This window comes from Bubalus bubalis, chromosome 1, assembly GCF_019923935.1.
Source record: "Bubalus bubalis isolate 160015118507 breed Murrah chromosome 1, NDDB_SH_1, whole genome shotgun sequence".
Lineage (NCBI taxonomy): Eukaryota > Metazoa > Chordata > Mammalia > Artiodactyla > Bovidae > Bubalus > Bubalus bubalis.
The window spans coordinates 177,139,396-177,156,936 of NC_059157.1; the positions used below are offsets into that span (position 1 = coordinate 177,139,396).

General features: G+C 37.6%; 1 protein-coding gene across 7 annotated transcripts in view; it reads right to left on the reverse strand.

The window, feature by feature from the left end:
- Window positions 1-17,541, reverse strand: part of NCK1 (NCK adaptor protein 1) — a 77,341-nt gene that overhangs the window by 4,315 nt on the left and 55,485 nt on the right. For 3 of the 7 annotated variants that reach the window (XM_025291283.3, XM_025291302.3, XM_025291291.3), the window contains exons 2-3: window positions 16,214-16,457; window positions 16,074-16,136 (exon numbers count right to left, since the gene is read on the reverse strand). In XM_025291283.3, coding sequence (XP_025147068.1) covers window positions 16,074-16,136; window positions 16,214-16,439 — 289 coding nt within the window. In that variant the 5' untranslated portion in view covers window positions 16,440-16,457. Of the gene's footprint in view, window positions 1-12,781; window positions 13,048-16,073; window positions 16,137-16,213; window positions 16,458-17,541 lie in introns of those variants that run through there. The other 4 variants (XM_025291308.3, XM_025291305.3, XM_006070624.4 and 1 more) reach the window with 3 other exon arrangements.

Below are 17,541 nucleotides of genomic sequence, written 5' to 3' on the forward strand. Positions count from 1 at the left end.
GGAATGCAAACTAGGACAGCCACTATGGAGAACAGTGTGGAGATTCCTTAAAAAACCGGAAATAGAACTGCCTTATGATCCAGCAATCCCACTGCTGGGCATACACACTGAGGAAACCAGAAGGGAAAGAGACACGTGTACCCCAATGTTCATCGCAGCACTGTTTATAATAGCCAGGACATGGAAGCAACCTAGATGTCCATCAGCAGATGAATGGATAAGAAAGCAGTGGTACATATACACAATGGAGTATTACTCAGCCATTAAAAAGAATACATTTGAATCAGTTCTAATGAGGTGGATGAAACTGGAGCCTATTATACAGAGTGAAGTAAGCCAGAAAGAAAAACACCAATACAGTATACTAACGCATATATATGGAATTTAGAAAGATGATAACAATAACCCTGTGTATGAGACAGCAAAAGAGACACTGATGTATAAAACAGTCTTATGGACTCTGTGGGAGAGGGAGAGGGTGGGAAGATTTGGGAGAATGGCATTGAAACATGTAAAATATCATGTATGAAATGAGTTGCCAGTCCAGGTTCGATGCACGATACTGGATGCTTGGGGCTGGTGCACTGGGACGACCCAGAGGGATGGTATGGGGAGGGAGGAGGGTTCAGGGTGGGGCACACATGTATACCTGTGGAGGATTCATTTTGATATTTGGCAAAACTAATACAATTATGTAAAGTTTAAAAAAAAAAAAAATTATTTCTCATTACCCTTACTCTTTTTTTTCTGCCAAGTTCCCAACCTCTAATCCTTCTGGACTCTTAATACCATCTTTCCTGCCTCTTTTTGGGACTCTTGGCCATCCAGATCTGTTTTCCTCCCACTCACTCCCAAAGTCTAGAAAAACACTTAGATCACTTCTATTCCAGAACAGAGTTACACAACTCTGCTATTGTTTTTTAACTACATCATTCTTAAAAGGTTGTCTTCCCTTTTTCTTTCAACTCTTTTGCCACTCACTCACTCCTAACTCCTTATAATCTGGTCCTTCATCTCCACCAAAACTACTTAATTACTTACAGCTGTCATCTTTTCACAGCAAATTAGACCATTTTAGAGTCCTCAGTCTTTTCAAGCTCTCTATACACAACCAAGATCACAGATTACTCTCTACAACAATTTCTCCTTCTTTAATTTCCCCGAGAGTATGTTGTTTTCCCCACTGATCTGTTTAAATATTCTTGTGTTCCTCTGTCTGGGCTCCTATAAACCTTGTTATAAAAACTGCATTTTTACTTGCTTACTTGTCCCATCTTAATAAAACAGTGAGTTTCCTGGGGCAGTAAACTGGATTTTACTACCTTGTCTCTCCAGCACTTAGCAGTAACTATACTAGTAGCAGGAGCAAACGGAATGTCTGCTAAAAGAGTAAGTGAATGATTCCTTAGTTCAAAGTATTTCCCAAGATGCCATGCTTGGACTTAGCCTCTACTTCAAGGAAATCACTTTCATTTTCTGTAACTTCCAAAGAGAAGATTCCAAGGTCTCTTTGCAGCTCCAAGCTGGAATTTACACATTACAATTCCAACTGTCACTAGTCATCTACAGAAGGCACCATGAGCAACTCAAATACAACCACCATGTCCAAATGAAAATAATCTCTCTAATATCCATAAATCAACTAACTCCCCCCGCCCCTAATTTCCTTCCTTCTGGCTAATGATATATCATGATTATGAAAAATCTGTACATCAGGGATTTCTGGCACTGTAGGGAACTCTAGGGTTCCATCCTTCCAAAAGAGTAATTAATGAGCTCATGAATACAGTCAAAATCAACTTTTGTGGAACTCTAGAATCCAGTAAGGAACTTAAAATAACTAGGGCAAGGCTTAATGAAGAAAGAAGCTGCTGCTGTGTAGTAAGAGAGCATGGTAGCATTTTAAGTTGTCTGCTGCTGCTGCTAAGTCACTTCAGTCATGGCCGACTCTGCGCGACCCCATAGACGGCAGCCCACCAGGCTCCCCCGTCCCTGGGATTCTCCAGGCAAGAACACTGGAGTGGGTTGCCATTTCCTTCTCCAATGCGTGAGAGTGAAGTCACTCAGTCGTGTCTGACTCTTGGCGACCCGATGGACTGCAGCCTACCAGGCTCCTCTGTCCAAGGGATTTTCTAGGCAAGAGTACTGGAGTGGGTTGCCATTGCCTTCTCCGAAGTTGTCTGCCTAAGTTATCTCCTGTCAGAGAGAGTAATACAAATCTTTCTCATAAAGAATTGTAATTATGGGTTTCAATCTCTCAGGCAGCCACCTGAAGGACTGGCACAGTGGCTTGCCTTGCTTTCAACTGACTTGGAGCATTCTCAGGATTAGGGTGTTTTCTGCTGAAATTATTTAATTGATGCAGCAGCCTGAGGTAAAAAACATAAAAATCTTAAAAAAAAAAAACTGAGAAAAAAATTTTAGAAAGTTCCAAAAAGGAAAACTTGCACATGCCATCATCAGCAACTATTTACATAGAATTTACGTTGTATTAGGTATTGCAAGTAACCTAGAGATGATTTAACATATATGGGAGAGTATGTGCAGAGTATATGCAAATACTACGCTGCTTGTACAAGGATTATCCTTAAGTTTTGGTATTTGCAGGGGATACTGGAACCAAAACCTAGCAGATACGAAGGGATGACTATACTATCCAAAGTGATGCACAGATTCAGTGAAATCCTTATCAAAGTACCCCCCTTTTTTTTCAGAAATGGAAAAAGCTGACTCTAAAATTCATATGGAATTGTAAAAGACCCCAAATAGCCAAAAGAAAATCTTAAAAATGGAAAACAAAGTTGGAAGATTCATATTTCCCAATTTCAAAATTTACTACAAAGGCACAGTAATCAAAAAAGTGTAGTACTGGCACAAAAGGAATGAAAAATAGACCAATGGAATAGAATTGAGAGTAGTGAAATAAAACCATACATCTTTGGTCAATTGATTTTTAACTCTGACCACGAGAAGGGTGCCAAGACCATTTTAATACAGGAAAGAATAGTCTCTTTAACAAATGATGCTGAGACAACTGGATATCCACATGCAAAAGAATGAAACTGGATTCCTACTTCATACCACATATAAGAATCAACTCAAAATAGATATGATGCAAATAAGAGTTAAAACTTAAAAACTCTCAGAAGAAAATTTAGGGAAAAGTCTTTCTGACCTTGGATTTAGCAACAGATTCTCAGATTTGACACCAAATAATAATAATAAACTATACTTCATTTAAAAAAAAAAAAACCATTTGTGCAAAGGACACTATCAAGAAAATGAAAAGACAACCTACATAATTAGAAAAGAATACTTGCAAATATAATTCTGATAAGAATCTATATCCAGAACATCTAATGCACTTGCAAAACCCAACAACAAAAAGAAATACTTATCTCAAAAATGGACAACGGACTTGAATTCAAGTAATTCTCCAAAGGTATACAAATACCTCAAAAGCACTTGAAAAGAAGCTCAATATCATTAGTCATTACAGAAATGCCAATCAAAATAACAATGAAATACCATTTCACATCTTACTAGGATGGCTATCAGTTCAGTTCAGTCACTCAGTCGTGTCCGACTCTTTGCAACCCCATGAATCACAGCACGCCAGGCCTCCCTGTCCATCACCAACTCCCGGAGTTCACTCAGACTCACGTCCATCGAATCAGTGACGCCATCCAGCCACCTCATCCTCTGCCGTCCCCTTCTCCTCCTGCCCCCAATCCCTCCCAGCATCAGAGTCTTTTCCAATGAGTCAACTCTTCGCATGAGGTGGCCAAAGTACTGGAGTTTCAGCTTTAGCATCATTCCTTCCAAAGAAATCCCAGGGCTGATCTCCTTCAGAATGGACTGGTTGGATCTCCTTGCAGTCCAAGGGACTCTCAAGAGTCTTCTCCAACACCACACTTCAAAAGCATCAATTCTTCGGCGCTCAGCCTTCTTCACAGTCCAACTCTCACATCCATACATGACCACAGGAAAAACCCTAGCCTTGACTTAACGGACCTTTGTTGGCAAAGTAATGTCTCTGCTTTTCAATATGCTATCTAGGTTGGTCATAACTTTCCTTCCAAGGAGTAAGCGTCTTTTAATTTCATGGCTGCAGTCACCATCTGCAGTGATTTTGGAGCCCAGAAAAATAAAGTCTGACACTGTTTCCACTGTTTCCCCATCTATTTGCCATGAAGTGATGGGACCAGATGCCATGATCTTTGTCTTCTGAATGTTGAGCTTTAAGCCAACTTTTTCACTCTCTACTTTCACTTTCATCAAGAGGCTTTTTAGTTCCTCTTCTCTTTCTGCCATAAGGGTGGTGTCATCTGCATATCTGAGGTTATTAATATTTCTCCCAGCAATCTTGATTCCAGCTTGTGCTTCTTCCAGCCCAGCGTTTCTCATGATGTACTCTGCATAGAAGTTAAATAAGCAGGGTAACAATATACAGCCTTGACATACTCCTTTTCCTATTAGGAACCAGTCTGTTGTTCCATGTCCAGTTCTGTTGCTTCCTGACCGGCATACAGGTTTCTCAAGAGGCAGGTCAGGTGGTCTGGTATTCCCATCTCTTTCAGAATTTTCCACAGTTTATTGTGATCCACACAGTCAAAGGCTTTGGCATAGTCAATAAAGCAGAAATACATGTTTTTCTGGAACTCTCTTGCTTTTTTGATGATCCAGCGAATGTTGGCAATTTGATCTCTGGTTCCTCTGCCTTTTCTAAAACCAGCTTGAACATCTGGAAGTTCATGGTTCACGTACTGCTGAAGCCTGGCTTGGAGAATTTTGAGTGTTACTTTACTAGCGTGTGAGATAAGTGCAATTGTGCGGTAGTTTGAGCATTCTTTGGCACTGCCTTTCTTTGGGATTGGAATAATAAAACCAAATTAAACCAAACCAAAAAAAAAAAGGAAAATAAGTATTGATGAGGATATGTAGAAACTGGAACCCCTTTTTATACTACTGGTCAAAATGCAGAATGGTACAAATGCCAAGGGAAACAGGTGATGGTTCCTCAAATGTTAAACAGAGAAGTACCATAATTCCACTCATAGGTATATACTCAAAAGAACCGAAAACAGGAATTAAAACAAATACTTGTGTACAAATGTTCACATCTTCCTAGTCACAATAATCAAAACATAGAAACCACCCAAATGTACATCAACAGATGGATGGATACACAAAAATGTGGTATATACCCATATAAGGCAATATTCAGTTCAGTTCAGTCGGTTAGTCATGTCCGACTCTTTGCGACCCCGTGAATCGCAGCACGCCACGCCTCCCTGTCCATCACCAACTCCTGGAGTTCACTCAGACTCACGTCCATCGAGTCAGTGACGCCATCCAGCCATCTCATCCTCTGTCATCCCCTTCTCCTCCTGCCCTCAATCCCTCCCAGCATCAGGGTCTTTTCCAATGAGACAACTCTTTGCATGAGATGGCCAAAGTATTGGAGTTTCAGCATCAGTCCTTCCAATGAACACCCAGGACTGATGTCCTTTAGGATGGTCTTGATGAAAGTGAAAGAGGAGACTGAAAAAGTTGGCTTAAAGCTCAACATTCAGAAAACTAAGATCATGGCATCTGGTCCCATCACTTCACGGCAAATAGATGGGGAAACAGTGGAAACAGTGTCAGACTTTATTTATTTGGGCTCCAAAATCACTGCAGATGGTGACTGAAGCCATGAAATTAAAAGACACTTACTCCTTGGAAGGAAAGTTATGACCAACCTAGATAGCATATTCAAAAGCAGAGACATTACTTTGCCAACAAAGGTCCGTCTAGTCAAGGCTATGGTTTTTCCAGTGGTCATGTATGGATGTGAGATTTGGACTGTGAAGAAAGCTGAGTGCCGAAGAATTGATGCTTCTGAACTGTGGTGTTAGAGAAGACTCTTGAGAGTCCCTTGGACTGCAAGGAGATCCAACCAGTCCATCCTAAAGGCAATATTCTTCAGCGATAAAAGGGATGAAGCAGTGATACATGCTACAACATATTACACTTTAAAATGGTTAATTAACTTCATGAACTTTACATCATAAAAATTACTCAAAAACAGTGTGCTGAGTGAAAGAAACTAGACACAAAAGGTTAATATTGTATGATTCCATATTATCTACTCTGGTTATGTCATATAATGATTACATATTATACAACATAGCCAGAGTAGGTAACTCTGTATAGACAGAAAGCTGATTGGTGGTTGCCAGGGGCTGAAGAGAAGGAGTAATGGGAGCAACTGTTGAATGGGAATAGGGTTTCCTTTTGGAGTGATGAAAATAGTCTGGAATTAGATGCGATGGTTGCACAACACTGTTAATGAACTAGATAACACTGAATTATACACTTAAAAATGGTTGATTACCTTCATGAACTATACATCATAAAAATTACTTTCTTAAAAGATTCCCACGTCAATTTCTTAAAGTCATCATATGTCCTTTCTGCCAAAATTTTCCATTTCTACTATTCATGTTCTAGTTCAGGCCCATGTTGTGCTTGAGCCGTCACTACCCTCTAATTTTCTTTTCCTTTTTCTTTTACTAATCCAGTCTATCTGACTTCAACCCATCACCAATATCATCCAGTCTAACTTTATATTACAGCTACAATTACATGACCTATTGTAGCACAAGCTGGAATCAATATTGCAGGGAGAAATATCAATAACCTCAGATATGCAGATGACAACACCTTTATGGCAAAAAGCGAAGAGGAACTAAAGAACCTCTTGAAAGTGAAACATAAGAGTGAAAAAGCTGGCTTAAAACTCAACATTCAAAAAACAAAGATCATGGCATCCAGTCCCATCACTTCATGGCAAACAGATGGGGAAACAATGGAAACAGTGACAGACTTTATTTTCTTGGCTCCAAAATCACTATGAATGGTGACTGCAGCCATGAAATTAAAAGATGCCTGCTCCCCGGAAGAAAAGCTATGACCCACCTAGACAGCATATTAAAAAGCAGAGACATTACTTTACCAACAAAGGTCCGTCTTGTCAAAGCTATGGTTTTTTCAGTAGTAATGTACGGATGTGAGAGTTGGACTATAAAGAAGGCTAAGCACTGAAGAACTGATGCCTTCAAACTGTGGTGCTAGCGAAGACTCTTGAGAGTCCTCTGGACTGCAAGGAGATCAAACCAGTCAATCCTAAAAGAAATCAGTCCTGAATATTCATTGGAAAGACTGATGCTGAAGCTGAAGCTCCAATACTTGGCCACCTGATGCGAAAAACTGACTCACTGGAAAAGATCCTGATGCTGGGCAAGACTGAAGGCAGGAGGAGGAGGGAATGAGGATGAGATGGATGGGGGCTGGACAGCATTGCCGAATTGATGGACATGAGTTTAAACAAGCTCCAGGAGTAGGTGATAGACAGGGAAGCCTGGCGTGCTGCAGTCCATGGGGTCTCAAAGAGTTAGACACAACTGAGCGACTAAACTGAACTGATTACGCAAAAGCCAATAATGGCTCTTTTGCCTAATAAATTACAAGAAATACTGTGCCTAGAGCTTCCCTCATAGCTCAGTCGGCAAATCATCTGCCTGTAATGCAGGAGAACCCGGGTTCAATTCCTGGGTCGGGAAGATCCCCTGGAGAAGGAAATGGCAACCCATTCCAGTATTCTTGCCTGGAGAATCCCATGGACAGAAGAGCCTGACAGGCTACAGTCCATGGGATCACAAGAGTCGGACACGACTTAGTGACTTAACAACAACAACTGTGCCTAGAGTCTACAGTCCTCTACAGATTGTCCTCAAACCTTCCTTTCCAGGCTTATATTATAGACTATAGCAAACAGTAGAGGCCTTGAAACATTATAGGCCTTTGGGTTCACATCCCAGGTATGTGTCTTATTAACCATGCCATCTTGAGGAAGCTATTTCACTTTTTGGAGCTTGTAAACAGCACTTATCATGAGTGTTATGAGAACTGAATACAACAATGTAATAGCACAGTATACAGGAGTAAATGTTAAATAAAAGCATCTTTCTGTAACGCCCTGCATTGAAACTAAAGTTTAATAAAAATGTGGAAATATCTAATTCATGACTTAGTTTACCTCGTTTGCTAGTTTTTTTCCCAAAACCTTATTAAAAATTCTGCCTTTTAAAGAATCTACCCATTCAAGAAGTGTCATTTCAAATAACAACTTTATTATTTTATCTTCCTGCTTTGTGTTTTTCAATATCCTTCATTCTCCATCCTCAATTCCCATGATATATAAGCTCTCCTTTTTTAAAAAATATTTTTATTTTAGTATTCTGTATTTCTGAGGTACTTGTATGCTAGCATTTTCTGTGTTTATCTTTTAACCCTATCTACAAGAATATAAGCTTTCAGAGAGGATCATTTTACTATCTCACTGATCTTTTGCATTTCCTATATACTGTTTATAACTGTACAGATGGAAGATGATCAATGGGTTTATCAAATTGATTAAATTGAATATTGATATAAGCAAATGCAAAATTTAAATCTGAAAATGAAGACTAGTTCTAAAATATTTTTTTGATTCTGAAAAAGATAATGGTCTAAGACTAATTATACCTTGTCCAAAAAAAGAATGAAGAATTTCTAGACAGACCCAACAATTAAATCCCAAGTAGGAAACAATCAAAACAACTTATTTTAATCTTAGAGGCCAGAAACAGTTCACAGAAAATACAAACTTAGAATATCTGTTTTCTGTGCAACACAAAGTCCTGTTTATCATGTGGATGATACAAATGCATGCAAAATCGATGGTTCGCTTTTTCCCCTGCTTACAAATCTTTAGGAAGGGCTTGTTTCTTTTGTTTCCACTGCTTAAAAACAGTCTTTCTAATCTCATGTTTTATCAATAAGAGAGTAGATGCAAATGCACTTTACAAAATTATACAAATGTAAAGTATTAGTATCTCAATTTCTCAAGTATGTTATAATCAACAATTAGATCATTCCAACAACACAGGGCTTCCTGGATAGTTCAGTTGGTAAACAATCCGTCTGCAATGCAGGAGACCCTGGTTTGATTCCTGGGTCAAGTAGATCTGCTAAAGAGAAGGGATAGGCTACCCACTCCAGTATTCTTGGGCTTCCTTGTGGCTCAGCTGGTAAATAATCTGCTTGCAATGTGGGAGACCTGGGTTGGGAAGATCCCCTGGAGAAGGGAAAGGCTACCCACTCCAGTATTTTGGCCTGGAGAATTCCATGGGCTGTATAGTCCATGGGGTTGCAAAGAGTCAGACACGACTGAGTGACTTTCACATTACATCACAGCAACAAGCAGGCTCCTTCAGATCTTTTCTAAATTGTTCTCAACTTCAGCTGGTTCACCACAATCCTAATTTTAATCAGACCCTTTTGCAGCAAATCCTGCCAATCCATTACTTATCTGACTCTAACGCTATAGTCATAAATGTAATGTGTACACTAGGAAAACTCTTTAACAAGAGACCCTAAGTTTAAATTTCAATGGTGCTACTTACAGATTAATCAGAGCTTGGTCAAGTTATTTAATCTTCTTTAAACTCTAGTTTCCTTGTTTGTGAAATGTGGTGCATAGTAACTACCTACCTCAGAAAAATTTTGTAACGAATTTTTACAAGTTTATATGGAAAGCACTCAGCACAGTGTATACACAGCACACAGCAGGCACTCAATCGATGGTGACTACTATCGATATTTTCCTACCTCCTAGTGCTTCCGGAATTTATTTTTTCAAAAATAAGCATTTTTTTTACTATACTTTTTTTTTCACTATTTTTATTATTTTATTTATTTATTTTTTTACTATTTTTATTATTTTATTTTTTTACTATAGCATGAAATAGCTGGACGTGGCCAGGGTTGGGAGGGAAATACTCAGGTCTATGAACTCAGGACGTGCATAACTCTGAGGTAGTCATTATTATCATTAGCTTTGTTTAAAAAAACCAAAAGCATTAGTATAGCTTTCAATCTTCCCCTCACTCACACTCTTCCCCTTCCACTCCAATCCACTAGTCTTACTTCTTTCTTCCTATAGCACCGTTTCTTGACCAAAACAGTGTACTACTAACTCCTCAAAAGTTTTTAAGAATCTAGTGAAGCACTGTGAATATTCCATCTTTATAAAATGGTTGTCCTCTCCTATAGGATAGTTAAGGCAAATCTTTGTACCGATTAACTATTCGTTATGTAACCTGGTTTCCAAATCCTTTGATAAACCTTATGCCAGTATTTGGAAGCACCTGAGTTTCTCAAAACCACTGTTAAAGTATAGCTAGCCAAAATGAATAGACTATGTCACACACTGCAGCCCTTCACCTGAGCACCTCATAAATTTGAATCAATACCATCATATAACATGTTGAGAGTTTTTTTAGCACATACATTATCACAGCAGCTCCTGCTAAGTCTTTTACTCATGTAAACCACTGCCAGGACAGATTCTCAGCAATTTTTCAATCCCTTTTAAAAAGCTAATTAGACTTTTACATTAATGTCTGTCTCTATTAATCTGTTTCTCAGTTTTTAGCTTTCAAATGTATTTCTGAACTCAATGTACTAGTTACACTTTCATCATTAGGTCTTTACTTTAAGGATGTCATTTCCCCTCCATCTAAATCACACAGTAAATAAATGTTCGACAGAATGAGTCTGAAGAGGGGCACTTCCGTGGTGGTCCAGTAAGAATGCAGGAGAGGCGGGTCTAATCCCTGGTCAGTGAATGAAAATCCCATATGCTGTGTGCAGTTAAGCCCACATGCCTCAACTACTGAGCCCCAGGTGATCTGCAACAAGAGAAGCCTGTGTGCCACAATGAAGACCCAGCACAGCAAAAATAAAAGAATAATACTGATCCTTGCTAATTCTTTAGGGAACTATAATTCTGTTATGTTCCTATTTCTTAAAAACCAGTTTCTCCCTTATGGATTTCCCCCTTATTTCTATGACACACATAAGGCTGATCAGCTGTGTACCAGGACTATAAGACTTTCAAAGTCAGTAGGGAATTTCCAAGATCATCTGGTCTTGCCCAACTCTCTCCTTTACAAATAAGAAACAGGAAATCAGCAAAGTTATACACCCTTGGCCACATGGCTAATAACTGATATATCTGGGAGGAGAATGAAGGAATTCTAAATATTATAAATGATGTTCTTTCCAACAGAGGTTTTTATTTAATATTTTTTTGTATTTTTATCAGTTTACCTGATTTATATGAAATAAGATAAATTACTGCTTTTTATTATTCTCTGCTTTATCTGAAACAATGCCCTTTCTGTTCTCAAGGGTTCTAGTTGCCTACCACACAAGGAGCACAAATATTGTTTCCTCTATGTTTCAAGTCCGTTCAGGGAAAACAGTAGGTGAATAGCCTATTTCTATTCTAACAAGCTATAAAACTAAATTAGTAAAATTTCGGCTTACTGTAAGCAGTGAGGAACGAATACTTTGGTTATCAATCTCAAATCCTGACTCTAAGTCTACAAATGTATTTAAGAATAACTATCAACTTTCTAAGATTCAATAGAATGATAATTTTATATTATATTGATGGTAAATATTAAATCACTGTATCAGTGATACAGTATATCCTTTTTATATCACTTCTAGTTGGTTTATGGTCAGTATCACTTAAAATCAAACTTAAGAAATATTAACAATAAATAATAACCATCACCTACCTCCCCATCAGAATCTAAGTTCTGTGACAATTAGTTTTTATCTGGCCTGCAGTAGGTAGGTTCTCAATAAAAATGTTGATAAATGAATGAATGAAGAAACTCTTTAAAAGGAAAACTAACTCCCAAAATGGATCTAAAATTTTAACAACTCCCCAAAAACCAACCAAGAAAGACATATTCCAGAAGGATTCATTTGGCCACCAAAGTTACCGAAAAAAAATGAATGAGTCTTAATATTATAATTATAGCTTTTTTGCCAATGAAGTGCCTGATCCCTTTCCATTTTGCTCTTTGCCACAGAATCTCCTGACAGGTTACTCTGTTTCCTTAGACTCCTTACACATAAGAGAGTTCTACAACAATTTCTCTGTTCATTTTTCTAGAACCACTGAGCAACTGTTCAAAGAGACCAAATCAAGTTCACTATCATAGGAGTATACAAAGGCTATCAGCAGATCCACAATTTAGGTTCTTTGTCAGTATCAGAATCACTTTAAAACCTCGACTCAAAGCAATCCAAGTTCACTATTTTCTGTCAATGTTTTCAAATTCTTTGTATGCAGCTGCTCTCACAATTCATTTCAAACTATCAAATCTCACATTAACCAAAACAGCAATTTCTAGCAATCTGACACTGATTAAATTAAAATACCCTCTATACCGGTGCTTTCATTAAGCATTATCTTCTACATCAGTCCTCTAAAGTCTAAGTAAAAAGCAGTAACAGTATCATGTTACTTCAAATGCTGAGGATGATCTTGCTCACTTAAATCCTTTTTCTCCTCCTAATATGTTTACAATTTATTTAGTTAATTTCAAATGTCTATGCTAAGTTCAGAGAACTAACTACATCAAAGTCAAATCATTTATACTTTTTCTATTTGTTATTTAAATACTGATATTAAAATTTTGAAATTATTTTACTTATCAAGTCAAAGCTATTAATATCTGATGTACTGCCACTTAGCTTATGATTGACAAACATAAAGCACCAGCCTATATAAACCCACCATGTTCTCTCCTTACAGTTTTCCTTTAAATTCACAAACTGAAAATTCTAATTCAAAAACAAGAAAGCTATAGATATAATAAACAGATTCACTTACTGAAAAAATCTTTAAACACCTTTAGCCAATTCATTTGGAAAAAAAATCCCGTGTTCTCTTTCGTTAGTTTGTTAACACAGCAGGATAATTTTCAGTGAACTTCCTGGTTCTGCAACACTGAAACTCCCCACACCCCATCCATGTGACTTGGCCCACACCCAGGCAATAGAAAGTTTTCCTAAGGCTTTCCTCTTGCCAAAACATTTTTTCCCTGAATGCTAACAGAACTTACAAAACAAGGATATCATGATGGCCACAAATATGACCTTACTATTCAGATTTATTTTGGAAGAAGTTTTAAAGCACATATTTAAAGCATATTTTTTTCAGTAGTTGAAAATATATTCATGTATTCATTCTTTTTTAATTGGAGTAGAATTACTTTACAATGTTGCATGAGTTTCTGCTGTACAACAAAGTGAATCAGCAATATGTATATCTATATCCCCTCCCTCTTGGAGCTCCCTTGATCCTACACCCCCAACCCACCCATCGAGGTCATCACAGAGCACCAAGCTGAGCTCCCTGTGCTGCTCTGCGGGTTCCCACTAGCTATCTGTTTCACACGTGTTAGTGTATTTCTGTCAAACCTAATCTCCCAGTTCATCCCACCCTCCCCTTTCCTAACCTCTTCTCCCAGAGTTCTATATGTCTGAATCTCTATTCCCGCCCTGGACCTATGTTCATCTGTACTATTTTTCTATTTTTCATCATGTATTCATTCTTTCCTTTGTTTTCTCCTTTTTTTTTCTTAACCTTCGAACAATATCTCCATCAGCACAATCATTGTGAAACAAATCCATTATTTAAATGGAACATTTAAGTTACCAAAACAGGATTCAGAAACCTGGAGAAAGGGGAGAAGGCTGTCCACCAAAGGCAAAAACTGGATTTACATCATTATACAGGCTAACTGTAGGTCACTACCTTAAAACAGAATGTTTCCAAGTACTTTGGAATAGACAGCAATAACTGTAATATAATACAATGATAGCCTAGAACTTAGATAACAGTCTCAATAATACAGTCTCAAGACAGTTAAAAAGATACAGTCTTGAGACAGCTAAAATTGTCTCAATAATATCAGAAAATAGTATGGAAGGTTTCCCAGGAGTATTAATAACAAAAACTGTATCTACTAAAGCTTTTGCAATTAATATGAAGTTGTATCTAAAACTGGGATTTTCCTCTTGCTCTATATTAGTTTTTTCACTGTCTTTTGTTAATTACTGTCACATCTGCTATAGTCTCAGGATACCACTACCCTTTTTTAAGGATGTAAGTTTATCTAGGTGTGTCCTTAGTCCTTTCTGTGCCTTCATCACTATAAAGCATATTTTGACAGAAGTCACCTTAATTTTCTCGAACACCCTTAATCAATATACTTTAAATAAATATCTAATTATTTACAAAATCATAAGTATTCCTGGTTTTAACTTTGATCTCTTCAACCATTCAAGGACAATCTCTTTCCGACTATCTTCCATTTAAAAACTAATAGTAAATAATTAACTAATAACAATGACCTCAAAAATCTCAAAAAAAAAAAAAGGTAAGCCTAGATAAAGCATTTAAATGTATGGTTAATAACTTCACTTATTAAATTACCTTTAGAATAGAATAACAACAATGATGAGTAAGAAATAAAAATTAATATAAAGCAGTCAATAATACTCCATGTTCAGTCATGTCACATTATTCTCAAAAGCCACATTATTGTCAAACTATCTTTTTCAAGGAGAAATTATACTTTTTCTTCTACATATACACCAAGAACTATTAAGTAACAGCATGCTTGCCTAAATACCTGAGGGAAACTATGTCCCTCCCAGTTCCTTCCTGTTAGCTAAGGAGAATTTTTTAAAAAGAGAGAGACAGACTGGTTCTCATCTGCGCATATTTCCTTCCTATCACAGCTTGGCCAAGCCCAACATGAAGTAGATTCCCCTATTTATGGCCCTAAGGGAAGGTCAGTAGAAACAAAATTTACAGTTACAGGAAGAAAGAGAAACAAAATAAGAAAGATAAGCTTTGTAGATGCTAATATATGGCAATGATCGACAACTTAAAACTCTTATATCAAACATAAGAACAAAATGCATTTGTTTTTAAAAGCAAATATCAAAACGTAAGCCATTATCAGCCTGCTTATTTAACTTATATGCAGAGTACATCATGAGATACGCTGGGCTGGAAGATGCACAAGCTGGAATCAAGATTGCCGGGAGAAATATCAATAACCTCAGACATGCAGATGACACCACCCTTATGGCAGAAAGAGAAGAGGAACTAAAAAGCCTCTTGATGAAAGTGAAGAGGAGAGTGAAAAAGTTGGCTTAAAGCTCAACATTCAGAAAACGAAGATCATGGCATCTGGTCCCATCACTTCACGGGAAATAGATGGGCAAACACTGGAAACAGTGTCAGACTTTTATTTTTCTGGGCTCCAAAATCACTGCAGATGGTGATTACAGCCATGAAATTAAAAGACGCTTACTCCTTGGAAGGAAAGTTATGACCAACCTAGATAGCATATTAAAAGCAGAGACATTACTTTGCCAACAAAGGTCCGTCTGGTCAAGGCTATGGTTTTTCCTGTGGTCATATACGGATGTGAGAGTTGGACTGCAAAGAAAGCTGAGCACTGAAGAATTGATGCTTCTGAACTGTGGTGCTGGAGAAGACTCTTGAGAGTCCCTTGGACTGCAAGGAGATCCAACCAGTCCATTCTGAAGGAGATCAGCCCTGGGATTTCTTTGGAAGGACTGAAGCTAAAGCTGAAACTCCAGTACTTTGGCCACCTCATGAGAAGAGTTGACTCATTGGAAAAGACTCTGATGCTGGGAGGGATTGGGGGCAGGAGGAGAAGGGGACAACAGAGGATGAGATGGCTGGATGGCATCACTGACTCGATGGACATGAGTTTGAGTGAACTCCGGGAGTTGGTGATGGACAGGGAGGCCTGGCGTGCTATAATTCATGGGGTTGCAAAGAGTCGGACATGACTGAGCGACTGAACTGAACTGAACTAAAGCCATTAGATGTAAAATCCATCAATGTATCCTGTAAAATAAGTGACCTTAATGACAAGGAGGATATTCTGCATCTCAATCATTTATCCCCATCTCAATTATATGGAGAATCTGTCTAAACTCCAATAGGTACCTATGGTTCAAGAAGCCCCTGACAGAAAATCAGAGTGCGTTCCACTAGCTAGATTTACAGAAAATGACCTTCACTGGTCTTTTTGAACACAACTGACTTGAATACACTTGCTATGAGCCAAACTTACCTTGCCTAGCTGAAATCCCAGTTTGGGATGTTCTAGTCAGTTCTGCCCACTGATGCCAAAATTCTGTACAAAGAACGAATTTCTAGCATTCGTCAGAAAGAAAGTATAACTGTTCTTGTTTTAAAACAAAAATAACTTACCTAAGGTATCTTTTAGGTTTTTTACGATAGATGCTTTCCGAGCACTGTTTTTCCTTTCCACATAGTTAGAAGGTACAAAACCCGTTTTATTCATGGAATTTCGAACTCGCCACCAGGACTTCGAGTCATCCAGAAGCCACAGTCTCTCGTTCTTCTTGATGTTCAGCTCTTGCTCTTGCTGGGCCACATAATCAAACTTGGCTACCACTACCACCTCTTCTGCCATTTTTCAGCACCTTCTGCGCTGCAACCACACAGAAAATATTTTATGTAAGGTTGAGAAGTTGTCCACATGCTTGTCAAGAGAAACACACCGAAGAACCTAAAGTAGTGAATGGTTAAAAAATAAAAATAGGGAAAAAAATTAAAATACCAGGCAAATACTAATTAATACAGAACTGGTATAGATATATTAATAACACACAAAAAGACTTTAAGGCAAAGCTATCCTAGTGATAAGGAAAGTCACTATATCCTGATAAAAGGTTTTATTCAATATACATAACAGCTAAGCTTATGTGTACCTATTAATATAGGTCCAAAATAGATTGACAAAACAAGAAAAAACTGACAAATCCATTGTCATAAAGGTTTAACTTTTAACATATTTATCTCAGTAGTAAATTAAGAAGACAAAACATTAGAAAGTTAAAGAAGAACTGACATCATAACTATTAAGTTTGATGCAATAAACATATGCAAATATAACTTCCAAACAGAAGAACACAAACAAGAGTATGTACAAAATCCAATCAAATGCCATAAAAATCTCTACACATTTTTTGTGTACTTGGTATCCTAAATCATATTCTCTGACAATCATAACAAAAAGACAGCTTTAAAAAAATCTTATAAGTCTAGAAACTTCTAAAAACTGATGTGGAGAAGGAAATGGCAACCCACTCCAGTATTCTTGCCTGGAGAATCCCACGGACAGAGGAACCTGGTGGGCTATAGTCCATGGGGTCGCCAAGTCAGACACGACTGAGCAAAACAATAACAACAAACACTGATGAGCCAGAGAAGAAATCTTAACAGAATTTTAAAAATACTTATAAGTAAAATTAAAGACTATACAAATAACTTTGTGTGATGCAGCAAAGGAGTATATAAAAAAGAAATCTGTAGTTATACATAATTACATCAGAAAAGAAAAGTTAAAAATAAATTAATGAACATATCATCTGTCTTCAGTTATAAAAGAACATAAAGAAAAACAGATAAAAGGAAATAATACAAATAAAAGTGGAATTTAATGAAACAGAAAGCAAAGACATAGAAGAAAGGCTCAAAACCAAGTTAGATGTCATGACTAAAAAATGGACTTA